The 21,996-nt window shown below is 43.5% G+C and overlaps 1 protein-coding gene across 1 annotated transcript in view; it reads left to right on the top strand.

Annotated features, from left to right (window-relative positions):
• Positions 1–21,996, top strand: part of LOC115097561 (xenotropic and polytropic retrovirus receptor 1 homolog) — a 72,150-nt gene that overhangs the window by 46,830 nt on the left and 3,324 nt on the right. The window contains 7 exon segments of the mRNA XM_029613497.1: positions 1,857–1,938; positions 3,798–3,985; positions 6,338–6,517; positions 7,451–7,619; positions 13,680–13,871; positions 17,195–17,367; positions 17,828–17,964. Of these exon segments, the coding sequence (XP_029469357.1) occupies positions 1,857–1,938; positions 3,798–3,985; positions 6,338–6,517; positions 7,451–7,619; positions 13,680–13,871; positions 17,195–17,367; positions 17,828–17,964 (1,121 nt within the window).

Below are 21,996 nucleotides of genomic sequence, written 5' to 3'. Positions count from 1 at the left end.
ACAAGTCATTCTGGATTCCTTTCTACATTCTCACTGTATAAACAATGAGGATTTATGGACAGGGCTTTGCCATACACTTAATATTACCTGAAGCCTGATGATCCTGCTAGAGAATTAGATGTAATTGTTATTAGTTTACAGTTCTTGCTTTTTTTTTTTTTTTTCAGAAAAACAATAATCAAGTTTGCTAAATTAGATTTTAAAAATATTCCCAAGAAATACAAACCATAAATAGAAAAGTTTTCAAGTATCTTTTGAGCATGTCACCAGAACAGCATGAGTGAAGCATGACATTGAGAACATGAATAAACTGCAGTTTGACCAAATCTTGTCTTTTGAATGCCTCAGATTGATAAGTGGGGGATCCCAAATGCCCCAAGCAGTGAAACTCTGCCTGTGAATCCGGAATTGTTTGGGCTTTACGGGCTTATCTGTGTGCATTTTAAAGTGGCCATGCCCTGCTTGCAAAATACCTACAGCACCTGAATGTAATCCACTTTGAAGCACTGTGAAAAGCGGAATATAAATAAATAAAATAAAATAAATAAACTGTCTCACTCCATCGGCTTCCACGGAGCATGGTCCTTTTAGATACTATGAAGAGGCCTTCCCTGGAGTGGGTTTAGGTCGGGAAAAGTAAAAATCTGATTTTTAAAACTACGCACTCTGTTTTAGCCCCACCCTGATCGGCCACGTGCAGGTGCAAGGGTACACAGGCACTTTTAGCACCTCAGTTCCAGCCACTTAGGTGTTGATGCTGTATGATGACTTGATCCCCTGCCCCTACAAGGGACTGGGAACGCAGCCTCCACACCATCCTTAGCCCCAGCTGGCCTGCCTGGGGAGGAAAAGCTGAGCCTGGGAATCAAATCTGGGTCTTCTGCACAGCAGTGGATAGCACTGAGAAGGCCCAAGAGCTACATTTTTAAGGTCAAAAGAAGGTAGCTCCTGACAGTGATTCTTTGACATGTCTCCATGAATCAAAAAGGTGGTGCATTATTCCACGACAGCAGTCCTCATTCTTGATTTGCTTAGAACATGCTTTTGGCTGCGGAAAATCCTGATACATACATAGGCGCACGCACATGTATGCCCGATTTTATAACATGCACGCGCAGGCGCGTGCATGTTATAAAATCCAGGGTCAGCGCGCACAAGGGGGTGCACAATTGTGCACCTTGTGAGCGCCGAGCCGCACTGCCTTCCCACGTTCCCTTCCAGGCCGAAATCGGAGCGGCCTGAGAGGGAACTTCCCTTCCTCCTAGCCTGACCTTCCCACCCTTCCCCTAACCTTTCCCCCCCAGCCCTACTCTAATCCCCCCTGACGTTTATTTTACCTTTTGCGCTTGCCTCTGGGCAGGTGCATGTTGCGAGTGCCGGCCAACTGCCGGCGCGCAATCCCCAGCACAGCCACAAATATAGCCACTGTGCCGGGAGACTGTCCCCGCCCCTGGACCGTCCCACCCCGCACACACCCCGCCCACATCCCGCCTCGCCCCTTTTGTAAAGCCCCGGGACTTACACGCGTCCCGAGGGCTTTACGCTTGTCGCCAGGCCTTTTTAAAATAGGCCTGGTGCGCGTAACCCTTTTAAAATCCGGCCCATACTGAGCACCAAGGAGGATCCTTAATTGCAAAGAAGTGAAGTTTAAAACCAGAGAAGGAAGGAAATTGGGCAGACTGGATGGGCCTTATGGTCCTCCTCTATCCTCATTTCCTGTGCTTCTTTTTTATCCAGGCTGAAAGACCTGCTGGTGTTCCATAAATACTTGCTTTTTATAGGCTGTGCTGGATAGATTAAAGGAGAAGCTGTAATTTCTCACCCAAGATATTTCATTCCTTCCATTTTTGTCCTAGTCTGCTCCAATCTGGACCACGTTTCGGGTTGGAATATATTGTGGCCTGATCATTGCCTTGGTGGTGCTAATGAGTCTCATAGGTTCGTATGAATAATACTTAACTCCAGGTAAAATGAATTGTTTTATTTTACTTTATTCCAGATAGTTGTTTAAAAAAACCCTCAGTGCTCAGAATAACAACTTATTGAGTCAGCTGTAAAGAAGAAACTTCCTATTGCTACAATTAAAAGGAAATACAGAGGGATTTGTCCACAACCTGTCCCTGGGTCTTTAGGACAGTTCATCATATTTGAAGATGGAATAGCTGGCTAGGAAATATTTTTTTTATTTTTCTCATCATTATTATCTCTTTACCTTGACAAGGGTAAACTTATAGAAAGAACACATCATCTGTCCCTGTCCTTATTACAAAGATTGAACTCTGCTGTTAAGCTGAGAAACAAATAAATGTTTTGAAGTCATAACAACAAAACATAAGAACATGCCATTCTGGGTCAGACCAAAGGTCCATCAAGCCCAGTATCCTGTTTCCAACATTGGCCAGTTCAGATAACAAGTACCTGGCAGGATCCCAGGATCATGACAAAATGTGGGACTTTTGGCACTGCCAAATTCTGATTGATAAAAAGGTTGAGAAAAATTGATTGGTGCAGTGCAGTTAGGGCCTTGTGAGTGCTGGACCAGAGGCTGATGGCATCAGTGCTCGTTCATTCCTGCAGTTTCAAGGGATACAACTGAACTCCAGTGGGGGAAAGGATTACAATTGTAAGCATTTTATTTTACACACTAAGTAATATAGAGTTTTTGGCTTTTAGACTCAGAACATTTTGTAAATGAAATAGCAAGACAGAATTTATGAATGCCAAAGATATACCTGGAATGTGTGTTGAAATCCTGTCTTTTTGGTTAAAAAAAAAAAAAAGAAATATATTTTTGTAGTAAAATGTTTTATTGAACTTTTTCAAGCACATAAATAGACCAGATTGAGATGTTATAGTGTCCTTCCATAATATATGCTGGCTCAGAGGTCTTACAGTAATTTATAAGCTTTTATACATAGAGGAGACAGAAAGCGCAACCCATCCATTTCCAGCATTAAGAGAAACAGACATGTTCATTCACCCTGTCACTAACAGCACTTTCCAAAATATACTCATACTGAATGATAAAATTCTTTAATTTTAATACACATGCATGACCTGTTGAGTGCTATTTTATATCTGTTTCTTACCATTTATAAATATATTATAGCAGTAATGAAGAGGCATCAGACAGCTTTCATGGCAGGCAGGAAGAGGGAGAAGGCAAAGTGGCAAAGAGAGTTTGTCCTCCCGAGCCTCTTCCTTTTATTGTACATTCATACAAAGGCAGATGATGTGTCATTACATGATTGGCTACTTTCCCATAGCAACAGAAGAGTCATTACACCATTGGCTTTGGCTCAGGGGGTGTGCACGGATCATATCATTGGCTGCTGAAATCTATACCTCCTGACTTTGTCCTGCCTCTGACTAGGGAAAACCCAGCCCCTCCCCCAGGAATTCAGGGCCAACAGGTATCCTTTCCCAGGCAGAGACTTAAGCACAAGTGATGCTTTTATTCAGGCAAATGTCAGGGAGAAGGGAAGTTAGTGTTTAAACCCTGATGAAATGGCTTGCTGGCAAGCGCATATTTCCCACATATATATAGTATTTATATGTATGTATGTATGCATACACACACACACATACACACACTATGTATGTGTGTGTGTATTCTGGGGGGTCATTTTCAAACAGCCTGCAAAGGGAATTCTGCAAAAACGCACATAAGTTACACCACTTTTCAAAGCAGACTTGTGTGCCTAGGTCTACATTGAAAATTGTCCCAACAGATTTGCCCTCTCAAGTTGCACCTGCTAACTAACTGGAGTGCTGCTTTCTGCTTCCCTGATGTTTAGTTTTCCATGGGTCCAGCGATCTCCTGGTCTGGCCATTACTGAAATTGTACAGAGGAGGTTTCCTCATTATTGAGTTTATCTTCCTGCTGGGGATCAATAACTATGGCTGGAGAAAAGCCGGCGTGAACCACATCTTGATTTTCGAACTGGATCCTAGAAACAACCTGTCCTACCAGCACTTCTTTGAGGTAAAATAAAAACCAATGTATTTTTAGAAGTAGCGTTACCAAATAGATTGTATTAATTTGTTTTAAAATTGTTGTACACTGCTTTTCATGGGCTAAACCCCCCAAAAAATGGTTTATAAATTATTGTTAAATAACCCAGGCTGAGCCCCCAGTTTCCTGCGGTGGATTTTTCAAGATTCTACGGCACATTTTTTCAAAATTCTGCAGCAATTAAATGGAAAATTTGCATAATTTTGCATATTCACATCTTGAACCACACTAAAAATTCCATTTGTCATTGGAAACCTATCATATTGTTTTGAAAAAATATTTAAATTATATACAAATACAGAATTTAACAAGTACAAAAATCAACTATCAAGATTTATAAATTACAAACGTTTAAGTGTACAATGTCATTTTTGTTTTGAATTGAAATAGTCTTTTTGTATTTTCTTGAGAAAGTCCTTGTCATCTTTGAGTATATGGGTGTATGCATGCTGACAATGTACTCAGGATCAGCAGTTTCTCATGCTGTTAATTACACAGATAGAAATTTGCGCATTCTAGGGCTAATTTTAAAAACCCTGCACGGGGGGATTCCAGGAGATACGCGGGTGGCTGGGCCGTGTGGATTTGAAATGGCCTGCAGCCACGCTCGTTTCTCCAGGTACGTGCACTAGAACGGTGTTAGCCAAAAGGGGACGGCCGGGGTGGGGCTGGGGCGAGAACTGGGCGTGGCATGGGTGGACCGGGACAGTGCCATTAGGCATTGTCCCACTGAAGCTCGTGCCGGGATCCGACGGGCACGTGCAACCTGCTGCTGCTCCAGAGAGCAGGTAAGTTTTAAAACTAAAAAATGTAGGGTAGTTAGCAGGGTTAATAGGGGAAAAGGGAGGCAGGTGGTTTAGGAAGTTCCCTCCCAGTCCGCTCCTTTATTGGAGCGGACTGGGTGGGAACTGGGGTTGGGGCCTATTGCGTTGCTGCGTGCCTGTTATAAAATTTCCCCCTCGATATAAAATCGAGCACACATGTGCACGCGGGTAGCGGATTTTATAACATGTGCTCGTCAATGCGTGTATGTTATAAAATTGGCATGTCCATGGGCGCGCACCATTTAACGTTACCCTCCTATTGAACACAGGGTAACAGACACAAAAGAGATTGAATTAACACCAGTTTGAAACTTGTTGTCAGCAGTAGTGTCATTCATCAAGGCTTATATGAATTGAAATTAATGACTTCTCTGCCAGCTGTGGGATTTATCAGCAGTTGCAGATTTCTGAAACACATCTAGTTCTTTGTAGCTAGTATATGTTTTTCCAGATATGCAGATGCAACAACCCTTTGTATAAAGATAAAATTCTTCTAAAGGGACATCACTCCATCCAGCAATTATATCAAACATCTTTGGTTTGATTTAAGAGATCTTTGAGGGATCAAACATTCTGACTGTTTTCTCTATCCACTCCGACTTCACCCCCTTCCCTCTTGTTCACTTATGGACTGGAGTGTCGGGGGAGGGGGGGGGGGAAGGACAACAAGAGAGCAGGAGCTGGATTAGGGAGCAGAGTGCCTCCTCTCTCCTCTGCTCTGTCTGCTTCAGCCTCAACCATCTTACCTCCTGTTCTCTGTAGCCTGTTTGGTAAGGGAGATAAGGGTCTAGAGTAGGAAGCAGAGTGAAAGAGAGCAGAGACTGAAGGCAGACCTTTCTTTAGATGATTGAATTAGAAAGTGGGGTTTCAGGTTTGTTGATTGTGCAATAAGTTGTAAATTATGTAGCATCAGGCTGCTTATGCAGTTTCTCCTGACTCCAGGAGCCTAGGGAGCACTGACCCTAGATCATCAGGAATGAGCTCATCCAGACTTGGATATTCCCAATGCATTCTGGGATTTGCAGTTCCTATTTTCCTAGGAATGGCAGGACTTCAGAACAACTGCATTAGCAGTATGCATGAAGATCATGAAAGTGCTTCAGGTTATCCCCTAACAACCTTGAATCCGCAGGGAACCTATGAGAAATATGTATAAAATCTCTCATGTTAAGTGTTTATAGTAACATAGTAGATTAAGACAGCAAAAGGCCAGCTGCTCATCCAATCATCTCTGACTACACTGTTAAGAATATATCCCCATGCCAGCCATAAAGCTTGACTGTGAGTAAGATATCACTCCCTATATGGACTGATTTTTCATCTTCCTCTTAGGTTCTCCAAGATCTATTTGGTTCACACTCAGTATCCCTCTCTTCCCATGTCAAGTCACAAAGCTGTTAGTTAAACATCGGCCTCCTGGGTCTCCTCTGTAGCTTGCCAGACAGACCCTGTTATGTGAGGGAGTTCTAATTGTGTTTATCTTTGTTTAATCTTTCAGTTAGCTGGGGTTCTTGGAGTTGCCTGGTGCATAAGTGTCTTAAATTGCCTGTACAGTGCCTGGCTCCCTTTTCCTCTCCAGATGAACCCACTGGCCTTCTACAGTTTCATGATTTTACTTCTTATTAACCCAACTAAAACCTTCTACTACAAGTCAAGAGTTTGGCTCTTGAAGTTAATGGTAAGTTTCTTGTATGCACACGAGATGCTATTTTGTTTTGATAGAGAGGGGGTGTCTATAAATTATCACCCCTTCATTCTATCGCAGTACAGCCCACAGCAACTGCTTCTTCCAAAGCCTTACCCTCTTGCAACCTGCTACAGCAACACCCATTGCCATAGTCTTTGTATCATAACTTGCTGCTGGTTTTGTCATACCATCTCCCCTTGTCTGCATCTGCTATAGCCTCCCTCACTGCTGCTGTTCTGCAGATAATATCTGCTTTAAAAAAAAAAAAGGTTCTGATTAAGGCATAGCTGCTGGCAGAACTTGGGAATTTAGGAGGTACAGGACAGGGAAATCTACAGCCGATAAAGCACAGGCCAAAATGAGAGTGGCTATATCTTAAAACGATGGCTCGAGGGCAGCACAGTGTGCAGAGTTCAGTTCAGTCCTTACCTGGAGGCTAACATCTTAACATGGATGAGATTTGTACTCCAGCTTTTCTCCATAAATGTTTCTCAGTCATTCTTCCTGTCTCATGATGCAGTCAGTTGGGAAACTCGGGGCGGGGGGCTTCTTGAGGGAGTGCAAGAAGGGAATTGTGAGCTGGAGAATTATTGCATAAAAAGCCTGCGGTGTGAAGGTAGAAATTTGATTAAAGGGTTTTCCGTGTGAACCTATAGGGACTTACTTGCCACATTTTTACATGGGCTTTCCTTCCACAAGGGACTAAACTCTTCCCTTAACACAAACATAAACGAGGTCCTGGGAACCATTTTCAATGGGATCAAACTCTTAATAGTAATTTTAAAACGTTTTATTTTGAACAGTTCCAGTTTTGCTCCTGTCTCTGGGATGGAAACAGATATGTCTTTAGGAATGGTTAGGAAGCTTCTGTTTTCTTTTCTTGTGCTAAATCTAATATTTGTGTTCTGTTCTTCTTTGTCTCAGTGCAAGGTATTCACAGCGCCATTCCACAAGGTGGGCTTTGCTGACTTCTGGCTTGCAGACCAGTTAAACAGCCTTGTATCCGTCTTTGCAGACATCTGGGTTCTTGCCTGTTTTTACATGTTTGATGTAAACTGGCAAAACCATCAAGGAATGTCTCATCCCCCTACAGGTAAACTCCAAAAGAATCCAGCCCGAGAGATTTTACACAGAATCTGTAACATCACACAGAGTATTTAAGTTCATAGCAGGGGTGCCTTATCGACCCGTAAAGAGAAAAGAAACCATGGGTGATTTATGAACGTTTTATTCCTATTTTGCACCAATACTTTTGAAAATTATTCTGTTACTTCTATCGATACGCTTCAAGCAATGTTTGTATTGCAGCAAATATTTGATAGATTTCCCCCGTGTATACTTAATCAACCTAAGGTAATGAGGTTTGTGCCATACTTTGGTGAAATATGCTGAAGTTATAGCATAGGAAGGAGGAGAGATGGGAGGAGGGCACTGGTAGGTGGTTGATGCAGAAAGCTGGTTAAGGAATGGCAGTAGGGAAGCTGGTCTTCCACGGTATCACTTGTCTATTGTTTTGGACCTGGAACCCTTCTGCAATCTCCAAGAAAGGGGATTTTTATATGGGAAGATACCAGTGACAGATTTAGCATTTTGCCGCCCCGTAGGCATTACCAGCCTTCCATCCACCCCCGCCCCCCCCCCCCCTCATTACTACCACTATCCAGAAGGCACAGCAGAGCAGAAGGTCTAAGGCACAGTCTTTTGTGCCCTGCTCTGTCTGCTCCAGGCTCACCTCCACCCCTGAGTGACAGGAGGAGCCATTGGATGAGGGAGAAGAGTGGCTTTTCTTTGCTCCCTGCTATGTGCTCTGGCCTCACTGCTCTGCTCTCCTCCTGTTCCCTGCACAGGACAAGACGGGAGGGGCTGCAATAGGGAGTAGAGCAGTTTTTCTTTGCTCTGATGCTTCCATCCTCACTCCTTCCTTCCTTCCTTCTTCCTCTCTGCAGTGGGAGGAGAGGCATTGAAGCAGGAACCAGAAAACTGCTGAGTGAGATTCAGCACTGCTGAGAGGCAGCAAACCTTCAGCTGGCAGCTCCCGCCCCCCCACACCCCCCACAAGGTTTTTCCTGTCCCTACACACAGGCCTAATGTGCTTCTTGGCCAGTCCAGGCTCCCCATCAAGCGGGCCGATTCAGTAAAATGCGCGAGGGAGCCGGCGCTCCGAGGCGAGCGCCGGCTCTCCCAACGCGCGCCCAGGCCACTCTCCTGGGCGCGCGATTCAGTATGCAAATGAGGGCCCGCGCTAATAAGGAGGCGCTAGGGACATTAGCGCGTCCCTAGCTCCTCCTTATTGGCAGAAGCGGCGGCTGTCAGCGGGTTTGATTGAGCCGATGCTCAATTTTACTGGCGTTGGTTGTCGAACCCGCTGACAGCCATAGGTTTGGAAAAACGGACAACCGGCAAAATTGTGTGTCCGTTTTCCAACCCGCGGGCAGATTTATTATTTTTTTTAATTTTTTGAAATTTTTGAGGCCTCCGACTTAATATCGCCTTTGGGCAGGCGTTAATTTCTGAGAGTAAAATGTGCGGCTTGGCTGCACATTTTACTTTCTGTATCGAGCGGGACTACCTAATAGGCTCATCAACCTGCATTTGCATGTTGAGCGCGCTATTAGTTTCGGGGGAGTTGGACGCGCGTCCAAATGGGGGCTAACGGTGCACTCGGCCTGAGCGCACCGTGCTGAATCGGCCTGATGGTTGGAAAATTCTGTCTAGCTTTACTTCAGAAACCTTGGACCTTCAATACTGGTAATGGTAGAGGGAGGGGGTGAGTGTATATTTGTGTGTGCATGAGTGTGTAAGTATTAGTGTGTGTACATGTGAGTGTATACATATTTCTGTTGGAAAGACAATGTAGGTTCCCACAGAGTTTTTCTGGGTTTGAAATTCTGTGACCCAAAATGAAATAAAAATTTATAAAATCAAGCATTTGAAAAACTGACAATAAAAAGTAGTAATCACCTTATTCAAAACTGAGAATCTCCTTTTTAGGGTATCCAGCTTTTAGCTCATATGATATCATCACATTCAACTTTTGATTCTATGTGGCAATGCAGTTACACATACTAATTACATATGCTCTTCACTGCAATCTGTCCTAAATTCAGCTGCACCAAAGTCACTAGGCTCACATAACCCTTCTTCTGAAGTCACTGCATTGGCTCCTTATCTGCTCCCTCAATTAGTTCAAGCTCCTCTTTCTCACCTACAAATGCCTTCACTCTGCAGCACCTCACTACCTCTCCTCTCTTATCCAGGGTCGGTGCAAGGGGATTAAGCACCCTAGGCGAACCTTCTGCCTTGCGCCTCCACACCCCCCTCCCGGTCACGCCACCCCATGTCTCGGCCCTGACTCCTACCTCATTCTCGATTGAGCCCGCCGAGTGTGTAGTTTTCTGGGCCGTGAGCAGGTTGGGCTCTGCTCGTAGCCCGCCAAATCGTCACTCCTCTATGCTGCAGCTTGGGGCCGCATATGGCTCACGCCCAGTGGTGTACCAAAGGTCTCTGGCGCCCGGGGGCTAATGCATTTGTGTGCCTCTTCAGCACCCCCCCAATCCTTCTTGTACTATTGCTTAATAGAGATGTGAATCGGAGCCGGTATCGGTTCGGATTCCGGTTCCGATTCACATCGTGAAATTTGTATCTTGCAGTCTGATCGGGGTTTTTTTTTTTATCGGCTGCGCCCGAGCCAATAACCAAATAATACAGCCAACTCTTTAAAATGAGTTTGTTAGTATCCCCCCACCCTCCGGACCCCCCCCCCAAAAATTTTTTTAAATACCTGGTGGTTCAGTGGGGATCCTGGGAGCATTCTCCCACGCTCGGGCCGTCGGCTGCCAGTAAACAAAATGGCGCCGATGGCCCTTGCCCTTAGCATGTGACAGGGTATCCGTGCCATTGGCCGGTCCCTGTCACATGGTAGGAGCCATGGACGGCCGGCACCATCTTTAAAAATGGCGTGGGCCATCCAGTGCACCTACCATGTGACAGGGGCCGACCAATGGCACCGATAGCCCCTGTCACATGGTAAGAGCAAAGGGCCATCGGTGCTATTTTGATTAGTGGCAGCCGACAGCCCGAGCATGGGAGAATGCTCCCGGGACCCCCGCTGGACCGCCAGATATTTAAAAAAAATTTTGGGGGGGTCCGTAGGGTGGAGGGATACTAACAAACTCATTTTACAGGGTCAGGTTGTGTTTTTAGGTTGTGTCCTTTCTTCCTGCCCCCCTCCCCCCTATAACGATAAGAAAACCCACTAAATTAATCGTGGGGTTTCCTATCGTTATCGGGGACCCCCCGATATCTGACGATATTGAAAATATCTGACGATATTTTCAATAGTCAGATAAACGATTCACATCCCTATTGCTTAAATTCTTCTGTCTCTAGACAGAAGAATTTGGGAGGGGGAGCTAAATGACATTTCCTTATCACACCCACCGCCATAGCATAGCCCCCTGCTTTAAAATTGGCTAGTAAAAAAAGTCTTAATAAGAATGAACATGTGAGTATGTGTGAGAGAGAGGATTAAGTTTGGGCACTCCCCTAACCTAATCCGCGAGAATTTCAGAGTGACTGGAAATGAAGAGTTCCCAGGTATGGACAGCAGGGGCTTTTTAAAATCCTTATTAGTTTTAATTACTGGGTGTTAATTCTTATGTATGCTCTTTTGAAATATATTATTGATGCTTGGGAAATTTTTTAAAAATGTATTTGATTTTAATTAATAGAAATTATTCTATTTATCAGTAGTTTTAAAATATTCTTTTATTAGAATGATTTTACTATTATAATTGATGCTTTATGTTTCTTGATTTTATTTGTTTTATGAGGAATGGTGGTTCTGTTTTTCCATTGTTACACTCAGAATCTGGCTTCTTGGGGTTTCCATTTCAGTTTGTCTAATTTGTGATCCTTTATTCTGTATTTGGTGAGGGTCTGTCTCTGCTCTGTGTGTGTGACCATGATGAGAGATTCTGCTAGCGTGTCTGTGTAGGGATCTATAGCAATCGGAGTTGTTTGTTTCCTCGGGAGGTGGTGCATTGGTATTCTGGGATCCAGTGTAATATTTACAGTGCTGCTTTTTCACAGGTAGGGTTATTGTTGTTTGAGTCCTTGGTGATATTACTGTTATGTTACAATAGGCTTGCTGTATAGATTTTGAGTGTCTTTTTTGCGGGGTTTTGTGTTAGTTCACAAGGTGTCTGGCAGTAGAAGGTGTTTGTTTTGCTATTACTGTGAGGTGATACCAGAATTTGAAAATATTTTTTGGTTTGATGAGTTGTAAGGGAAACACCCAAGCTCCATTGCTGGGTGAATTTCCATGGATGCACAGTATGTTACGGAAATGGAGGTGCAAGATTTATATTGACATTCTTTTCCTTCCTGTATACTTTCCAGACTTCACTCTCATAGCCGTATAGAATTAGTTGAATAAAGCTATCAAATAATTTTAATAGTAGTTTTACTAGAGGTGTGAAACTGGCCAGCTTTTTAAAATTATGCAGAAGACCCTTTGGTCTTTTTTTTTTTTTTTATTTATCAATTTTACAATTTTAATCCAAGAATACTTGAAATTGAAATACATACACTACACATACTTCAGATCATTAAGTAAATAACAACCCACAATAGGAATCCTAACATATTTCCATCTAATAATAATATTTCAATTACAATCCTTAGTATAAAGATCTGTGTAGTCATATTTTTTAGCTCACAATATGGATCCAAGATTCACACAATCTTAAGAAAAATTTTATACATCAATAATCAAATATAGGGTGAGTTATATTTCTAATAGACCTTTTTAACACACCTTTAGAAGTTTACATATCAAGTTACAAGAGAGGAAAATACAACAGAACTTTTTTTACTAGCAATAAAAGATGTTAGTTGAGGAGGCTGAAAGAACATATAAGAATTGCTTTGAAACTTAACCAAGCACTTGCAAGGGAACTTTAACAAAAACAATCCACCCATCTCCAGCACTTGTGGCTTTAACAGCAGAAATTGTTGTCGTCTTTTCTGCGTCTGCCTCGAGAGATCAGGGAATATCTGAACTTTAAGGCTAAAGAAAGTTTCAGTTCGATGAGAGAAGTATTTCTTAAAAACCCATTCTCTATCAGACTGAAGTAGAAAAACTACTATCAAAGTTGATGGTATAGCCACACTTTCTTCCGATTGTTCAAGCAATTCTGAGATATTCATAGTTGGTGTTTCTCTAGGGACCAGTATCTGAAAATTATCTAAATCAGACTCAGTACTTTTTTTTTGTGGGATATAAAAGGCTTTTGATATAATAGGAAGAGTTTCTTCAGTAATTTTTAAATTTTCAATCATATATTTTCTCCATAGATCTTTAGCCGCCATATATGGCAGTTTTGGGAAATTAATGCATCTCAGGTGTCTTGCACGCATTTGATTATCCAAGTTTTCCACTTTCTGATGAAGGATTTGATTTTCCTTAATTAATTCACTTTGCAAATTATTCAAACTTTCCATTTTCACATCTATGGTTTGTAATTTCTTCGTTTTTTCCACAAGCTCTTTTTCAACATTCAACATTTTAATTTCTAGATTTTCAACAGATTTAGCAGTAGACAAAATCTGGCGCTGAATGGATGGCCCATGCCATTTTTAAAGATGGCGCCGGCCTTCCATTGCTCCTACAATGCAACAGGGACTGGCCAATGGCACGGATACCCTGTCACATGCTAAGGGCAAAGGGCCATCGGCACCATTTTGTTTACTGGCAGCCAACGGCCCGAGCGTGGGAGAATGCTCCCGGGACCCCCGCTGGACAACCAGGTATTTAGAAATTTTTTTGGGGGGGTCTGTCTGACTTCCTTACATTTTTGCCCCCACCCCTCCTGAGTAATAGGGATCAATTGGGGTGGGAGATGGTGGGTGCACTATTTACCCTAGAGCCAGCCCAGTGAGTGAGAGTCCTTTGAGCGCTGCCACCAGGATTCATCCTGAGTTGCCCTGCTTGAAGGCAAAACATTGCGGATATTTTGACTGGAGAGGGCGCCATCTCATTCCTCGCCTCAGGCAGCAGGTTGCCTTGAGCTGCCCCTGAGTCGGTGGCAGGGAGAAAGTGCAGCTCTTACAATACAGATTTCCTCATTCCTGATTCTTCTATTTCTTACAGATGTTGGATGTATTGGCTCTACATCTGGAGTGATAAGTCTAATCCAATGCATTCCTCCGTGGATACGGTTTGCCCAGTGTCTTCGAAGATGCCGTGACAGTGGGAACACATTCCCACATTTGGTCAATGCGGGGAAGTACTCCACAGTTTTCATCATGGTCACATTTGCAGCCCTCTACTCCAGTGAAAAAGGTAAAATAGAGATATCTTTTTTTTTTAACCATTTCATGAAGTGGTACAAGCAACTAGTCATAGGAAGCCTCAACATATCCATGATAATAGCAAGTTTATTTGTATATAATACCTTGCGTCAATGTTGGATTATTTCAGGACATAGAATAAACCCACAAATCTGATGCCGGTCTCCAAGTTAAAATATTCTTCTGATGCTAAAAGTCACTTTGAAGGAACCCTAATCTCAGGATGATTCTTTCGAGAGCTGACCTCACAGGATATACAATATTCAATGAAGACAAACCTGAGGTTAACCACATCTGAATTCCTCATCTGTTTTTATCTTCCAGTAACTGAAACACACAAAAAACTTAAAAAGCTGTTTCTTTTATGTAGCCTTTGCATTCCAGGGTCCTTGACATGCCTAGGGATTCTTGGTACATTTGGTCAAGCAGCTATTCTTCTTTGCCTCCTGGGCAGTGGACCACAGGAGACAAAGAAAAAAAATGACATAATACTCAGGACAAAGATGTACTATCCTGTTATTCTGGTCTAAAAATGCAGGCTACACAGTTGTGTTCCCAGGTTGGCTGCTTTATTAATAAAGTTAATTAAATAGGATTTAAATAGGGTTGAGCACTTTCATCATTCCTCAAATAGAAATTCCATTCAAACACACACACTGTTCACATTAGTTCATTCTTTCTCACTCACAGGAGATGCCAGAGTCTCAGCATCAGAGGGAGATTCAGGTATAATTTCCCAGCCTCTTATGCCCAACAATAACAGTACTACAGAAGCTATCAAGTTCTCCTTGGGCTCTTTGCCTAGATCTTGATTTCTTGATACAACAGCCTTCTCCAGTACTGGGTTCTTTGCTGGCACTTCAGCCTTTACCAGATATTAATATATAGGGTTCAGAAAACCTCCTCCTGCTCACATATCTGTAGAAACATCAGCCCTCCTCATTGCTGGATCACAGACAGTAGATATTCCTTACAAAACTGGTTTGCTTTAATCCTGATGCCATGATCTTCCCTTCAGGCATGTGGGAACCCTGCCTAGGAGTCAGTCAGTACTAACCTTCTCTTTGCTAGCATCTCTTATGGGACGCTGTTCCAAACACTCTAAAGATCTTTCCTAAGACTACCTAGTTCTAGCCTGGACAGGACCATAAGAACATAAGAAATTGCCATGCTGGGTCAGACCAAGGGTCCATCAAGCCCAGCATCCTGTTTCCAAAAGTGGCCAAACCAGGCCACAAGAACCTGGCAATTACCCAAATACCAAGAAGATCCCATGCTACTGATGCAATTAATAGCAGTGGCTATTCCCTAAGTAAACTTGATTAATAGCAGTTAATGGACTTCTCCTCCAATAATTTATCCAAACCTTTTTTGAACCCAGCTACACTAACTACAACCTCTGGCAACAAATTCCAGAGCTTAATTGTGCGTTGAGTGAAAAAGAATTTTCTCCAATTAGTCTTAAATGTGGTACTTGATAACTTCATGGAGTGCCTCCTAGTCCTTCTATTATCTGAAAATGTAAATAACCTATTCACATCTACTCATTCAAGTCCTCTCATGATCTTAAAGATATAAGAACATGCCATACTGGGTCAGACCAAGGGTCCATCAAGCCCAGCAACCTGTTTCCAACAGTGGCCAATCCAGGCCATAAGAACCTGGCAAGTACCCAAAAACTAAGTCTATTCCATGTTATCGTTGCTAGTAATAGCGGTGGTTATTATCTAAGTCAACTTAATTAATAGCAGGTAATGGACTTCTCCTCCAAGAACTTATCCAATCCTTTTTTAAACACAGCTATACTAACTGCACTAACCACATCTTCTGGCAACAAATTCCAGTTTAATTGTGCATTGAGTGAAAAAGAACTTTCTCCAATTAGTTTTAAATGTGCCACATGCTAACTTCATGGAGTGCCCCTAGTCTTTCTATTATCCGAAAGAGTAAAAAACCGATTCACATCTACCCGTTCTAGACCTCTCATGATTTTAAACACCTCTATCATATCCCCCCTCAGCCGTCTCTTCTCCAAGCTGAAAAGTCCTAACCTCTTTAGTGTTTCCTCATAGGGGAGCTGTTCTATTCCCTTTATCATTTTGGTCGCCCTTCTCTGCACCTTCTCCATCACAATTATATCTTTTTTGAGATGCGGCGACTAGAATTGTACACAGTATTCAAGGTGCGGTCTCACCATGGAGTGATACAGAGGCATTATGACATTTTCCATTTTATTATTCATTCCCTTCCTAATAATTCCTAACATTCTGTTTGCTTTTTTGACTGCTGCAGCACACTGAGCTGACGATTTTAAAGTATTATCCACTATGATGCCTAGATCTTTTTCCTGGGTGGTAGCTCCTAATATGTAATCTAACATCGTGTAACTATAAGGGTTATTTTTCCCTATATGCATTGCAACACCTTGCACTTGTCCACATTAAATTTCATCTGCCATTTGGATGCCCAGTCTTCCAGTCTCACAAAGTCCTTCTGCAATGTTTCACAATCTGCTTGTGATTTAACTACTCTGAACAATTTTGTATCATCTGCAAATTTGTTTACCTCACTCATCGTATTCCTTTCCAGATCATCTATAAATATATTGAAAAGTACCGGTTCAAGGACAGATCCCTGAGGCACTTCACATGGGATCTCACATCAAGGGTGTTCCCGGGGGATACTATTGTCACAGTGAGCCAAAGGGCTACATTTATAAATTGATTTTGATTATGCAGCTTTTTCCTTTGCTAAACAGTTTTACTTAACTTGCATGTGATTCTCAGAGCCAATTCCGACTCATGGGCTCTGTTCTGGCTCTGGCTTGGTTTGGCTCGTCTATCAAATGTTCTGGCTCATCCACTTCCCAACCATGCACTAAGCTAATGAGGACAATTCAGAATGTCCTTCTACTTTGGTGGGTGTGGGTCAAAATGAGCCTCAGCAAAACTACAATCTAGACTTCAAGCTCAAAAGAGGGGAAAAAAAAGAAACCATTTCTTCTCTGCCGTATTTATTTTCTGTTTTATAAAATACTTCTCTTCATATCATCCAGTCCTTAAGGTGCTCACAGCTCCACTCTCTGTAATTTATATACATACATTGCAAAGAAAAACATTTTATAAGAGCTGTCGTGGTGTCCACCAGCCACAGAGGCAGCAAAGAGTTCTCTGTACTGATTTATACCTCCTCTTGGCCTTCCTTTAGGAAATAAATCTCATTCATCCTCCTTAGTCTGCAGTGAGTACAGATATGAAAAAAAAACAAAACCCTGTGAAACTTTCTAGCTTTTGTTAATGCTGCATTCCCTTGCAGAGCGGTCCCACGTGACCATTGGAGTGAAGGTCTACTTCTATCTGTGGGTTGTGGCTGCATGCGTAAGCACCATTTTCACCATTACGTGGGACTTGAAGATGGACTGGGGCTTGCTGGACAGAAACATCCAAGAAAACAAGTTTCTCAGGGACGAAACTGTTTACCCCAAGAAAGTAAGTAGTCTGAACATTTCGATTTTGCATTAATAGCCTAGAGGGCTGAGTTGAATTACAGGCTAAGGAGAGGATTGCACCTTGCTTGTTTGGTGCAAGGACTGAGAGATGAGCAGACTCAGGTGAGCAGTCCTGCAAAGCAAAGTCAAATGGGAGTTCATATAGTAACATTTAGACAATATAAGAGGCACTGCCAACTGCACATTACTGTATCATACATCACTGCTAGAACTATGAAACTAGCAGTGCAGGAAAAGGGCTGTAAAATTGGGAAATTTAGCCTATGAAAACTAGTACCCCTGCGAAATGGAGACGGAGGGTTTTGCTTACACATGCATGGCAACTGTACTAGAACAAGATATTGTGAATCCAACGCTCCTATTAAATGGAGCTCATTCAGTGATTTATCACTGAACTTTCAGAGCCTGAAGCTCACTTAAGTATTTTCTCCTTCCCACAGGCCTATTACTACTGTGCTATCGCCGGAGACATCTTACTTCGCATCTTCTGGGCTGTCAACATGTTTTTCGCTCAAGACAAATCCTCTGATGTGGCTGAGCTTATAACAAGTGTTTTGGCTCCTCTGGAGGTCCTTAGGTAATAAAATCCAGCATGAAACATTAAATACATATATTTAGCTCAAGCTCTTATTTAAAGAGCCACCATACCATTCACAACAGGCTGATAAACTGAATTGTAAAAGACATTAAGGGACCGATTCATCAAGGTCTTTTCCCATTGACACAGAATGGGAAATAAAAACCGAAATGAATCAGCCCCTAAGCAGGTTAGAAAAAATAACTGCAACAGCTGTGTATTTTTGTTTCGCTTGTACAAAAAGGGCATTTTGCTTCTTGAAACACACATTTTGTGCCAGGCGCAGAAGAGTGGATGATGTCAGAAATTCCACTATTTCCAAAATGGGGAGGGCTTTCTGACATCACAAGTCTGCTGCTAGCACACACTGGATGTTCCCTGCAGCAACAGAGTGAATCTCAACCTTAGCTCCCAATTTGGGGCAAATCTTATTCTGTAGTCAAGAAAGATGGCAATGGGAGGAGGAACAGAGACATCATTTTCATCTGATGAGACAATAAACCACTTTGAGTTTGAATGCAGAGCTCCTATTTGAGCACACCAGGTCTCATTGCAGCAAATGCTGCTGACTCACCATTGACTCAGTTCTTTGGATGGAGCAGCCTGATAGTCGCATTGTTCATGCATGCAGTGTTTGTGAACAGTAAGACTCCAGCTATCTTCTTAAGGGCTACTCTCCTTTGATCAGTGCTAAGCTCACAGAATCAATAGTGGAGCAACACAGCAACTCCCTCCCATCAGGCCAAGCTGTAGGAAAACCACAGGGGTCCCTTTTAAAAACAGACAATTGTCTGCATCCCTCAAGCACTACAAATGCCTCTCCACCCATGATTCAAATGTTTGACCTGATGAAGAGAGTGTAACTCTTTAAAGCTTAGCAAAAATGTATTAAATTCCACGGAATGCTTTTATGATTGGGGGATGGGGCAAGCCAATCAAGTTCCAACCTCTTTTTCTCCAATTTGCCCCCTACGGGTCTCTCTCTCTCTCTCTCTCTCTCAAATCTCTCTTTTTTCCTCCCCTTTCATGCAGATCAGCAGCAGGAGGAGGAGAATGGTTGGGCCTCAGCCATGTCTTCTTCCTCCTTCTCCTTTGCTGCCTGGCCCAACTGCTACTTTGACCTGCATGTCTGTACAAAGTCCCATGCGTTTCAAAGCAGCAGCCAGGCCCAGGGCGGCGGAGCTGGAGGACGTGGCCTGATACACCACTGCTGCTCTCCTCCTGCTGCCTGCCCAACCTGGCCCTGGATCTCCCACAGTGAGCCTGTGGGAAGGGAAGGGACCGATTTTGCTTGCGCCATGGTCTCTGTGGCCCATCCTGTTCCAACACATGATTAAATTAGTGAATAAAAAGCATCAGCTCCAACTATTTTCTTGATTTTTATTTCTACATAACCAAGTGGACTAATAGGGCAACCACAGCATATTATGTAGATATTTCAATGGATGACTGCTCTGGGTGAGACGGTAACATGAAGACTCAAGGAATGGTAGCCCAGTGGTTACAGCAGCAGGCTACAAACCAGGGAAATCAGCATTCAAATCCCACAGCTGCTCCTTGGAACCTTGAATTTTATTTTTAGATTTACTTGGTTTTAGTTTGCTTTTACTGTTCTTAACTGCTAACTTATTTCTTACTTTTAACAGAGTTAGTTGTTACTATTTTATAATGTATTGTATTTATTATATGTTTGATTTATGTAAACCATTGTGAAGGCACGTCTGATGTAACGGTATATAAATAACAATAAACTAAACTAAACTTTACCCTCTGTTGTCTCAGGTACAAAAGGCCCATGTATAAGGGGCAAGTGCAAGCAATTCTTCTTTTAAAACTGTCAAATTACGCGCAGGTATGCACAAGCGTGAGAAATAGAACGTGGGAAAAGAAGGAGCAGATTCTGGGTCAGGGCCAACATTGTGGGGTACATTTTAAAACACAGAGCGCGCGCGAACAAAAGTACGCTGGATTTTATAAAATATGCGCGTAGCCGAGCGTATGTTATAAAATCCGGGGTCGGTGCGTGCAAGGGGGTGCACATTTGTGCAACTTGCGCGCGCCGAGCCCTGTGCGCGCTGCCCGTTCCCTCCGAGGCCGCTCCGAAATCGGAGCGGCCTCGGAGGGAACTTTCCTTCTGCCTCCCCCCACCTTCCCCTCCCTTCCCCTACCTAACCCACCCCCCCCCGGCCCTATCTAAACCCCCCCCTACCTCTGTTGCACAAGTTACGCCTGCTCGAGGCAGGCATAACTTTGCGCGCGCCAGGCCAGCTGCCACGCACCATGTTCCGGTCTAGGGACTGGTCTGGAGGCTGCGGCCACACCCCCGGATGATGCGCCGACTGCGTCACGCCCCCCGACACGCCCACCCCATGAAAGCCCCGGGACTTACGCGCGTCCTGGGGCTTTGCGTGTGCTGGAAGCCTATGCAATATAGGTTCGGCGCGCGCAGGGGCGTTTTAAAAGGGTTACGCGCATACCTTATGCGCGTAACCCTTTTAAAACCAGAAGAACCAGAGGGGATCTTCATGACCTAGAGATAGTCCACCAGTTTGCCCAGGCTAAGTGGTCAAACTGGTTATTTCCTTCATGCATGCATGTTTTAAAACATACTCACTTGCATGTATAAAAGCCAACAAGTCCTAAGGAAAGATACACAAATAATATTTCCTCGCTTAACTGCTTAAAATTAGGAGCGCACATATGCGCATTAGGCTTATTTTAAATTGTACATGCGCATTTGCATGGATAATTTAAAGTTCCAGCGTATGTGGGCGCACTCACACTCATTTTAAAGTTACCGTCTCTGATTGTAAGTCCTCTGGGGATAGGGAAATACCTTCAAGTACCTGACTCTGCTTTGAAATGTCAAAAAGCAGAATATAAATAAAAATAAAATCATGCCTTCATGTTTGTAAAACAAACTTTGACCACATGGCTTCTTAGAACACAGAATAGCCTCAGGCGGGCAGTTCTAAAGGTAGGGTGGCTGTCACCTGTAATGCTTTGCACCATCTCACTTTAATATGAATAATAAATATGAGCTACTCCAGAAAAGAACCTAACAATTAAAGTTGCTGCTTTATAGTTTCTACGCAGCTCATTTGACCCTTCTGCTTAAGAATTCTCTTCGTTATTTCAAAAGCTGGAACAACTGCTTTGCAAGAAACCTTTTCCCTTTCTGCAGAATAAGAATCATGCCAACATTCGAAGTTCTGCTCAGTGCGTAATGTGTCAATGTTCAAAACAGAAAAAGGACAAAGCACTATAGCACAGATCCAAGTGGTTAAATTGTTCTTTTGAATGTTGCATGGATTGGAAAATAATCTTTTCTGGGACTAGGGTTACGCAGGGGTAAAAAATGTGTTTCATTTGTGGGGGCTTCCCATGAATTTTGTTTCATTTAATGTTTATTTTATTTCTGTAGTTAAAAAGCAAACGAAAAAAACCAGAACACCCCCCCCCCAGAAACAGGGCTCCCAAGGCCTCCTGTCCCCACCACCTAACTCTCCCTCTTGAAAAAAATGCTGGGGCCAGGATCCTCTGGTCCCCACTTACCCAGTCCAGAGGGGATCCACTGGCAAGGCCTAGGCCCAGACTGAAGCCTTGGCCTTGCATAGGCCTAGGCAGATCACCGTGGCCTCGGCCTAGGCCATATGCAAGGGAGAGAATTGGAGGCCTGGTCCGAAGCTGGGGCCTAGGTTGGATATCGGAGCCTCAGTCAGGTCCCGATGCCTGGGCCTTGACCTAGGCTAGAGCCCAAGCCCAGTCCCGATGCCTAGGCTTCAGCCTAGGCCAGAGTCCGGGCTTAGGCCCGACTCTGGGGACTGGCCCAGAGGCCAGGTCCCAATGCCTGGTCCTCGGTCCAAGCCCAGCTTTGATGCAAGGGCCTGGTTCCTACACTTGAGCCTTGGCCCAGGCCCAAAGCCGGGGCCTCAGTCCAGAGTCAGGCCCAGGCCTGGAGGCCAGAGCCCAGGCTTCAGAGTCTATTTGACTTCTTTCTTTTCCTTCTTCTTGAAAAGCTGGGTCACCCCA

Source organism: Rhinatrema bivittatum, chromosome 8, assembly GCF_901001135.1.
Source record: "Rhinatrema bivittatum chromosome 8, aRhiBiv1.1, whole genome shotgun sequence".
Taxonomy (NCBI): Eukaryota; Metazoa; Chordata; class Amphibia; order Gymnophiona; family Rhinatrematidae; genus Rhinatrema; species Rhinatrema bivittatum.
This window is presented reverse-complemented; position numbering and strand designations above follow the sequence as displayed.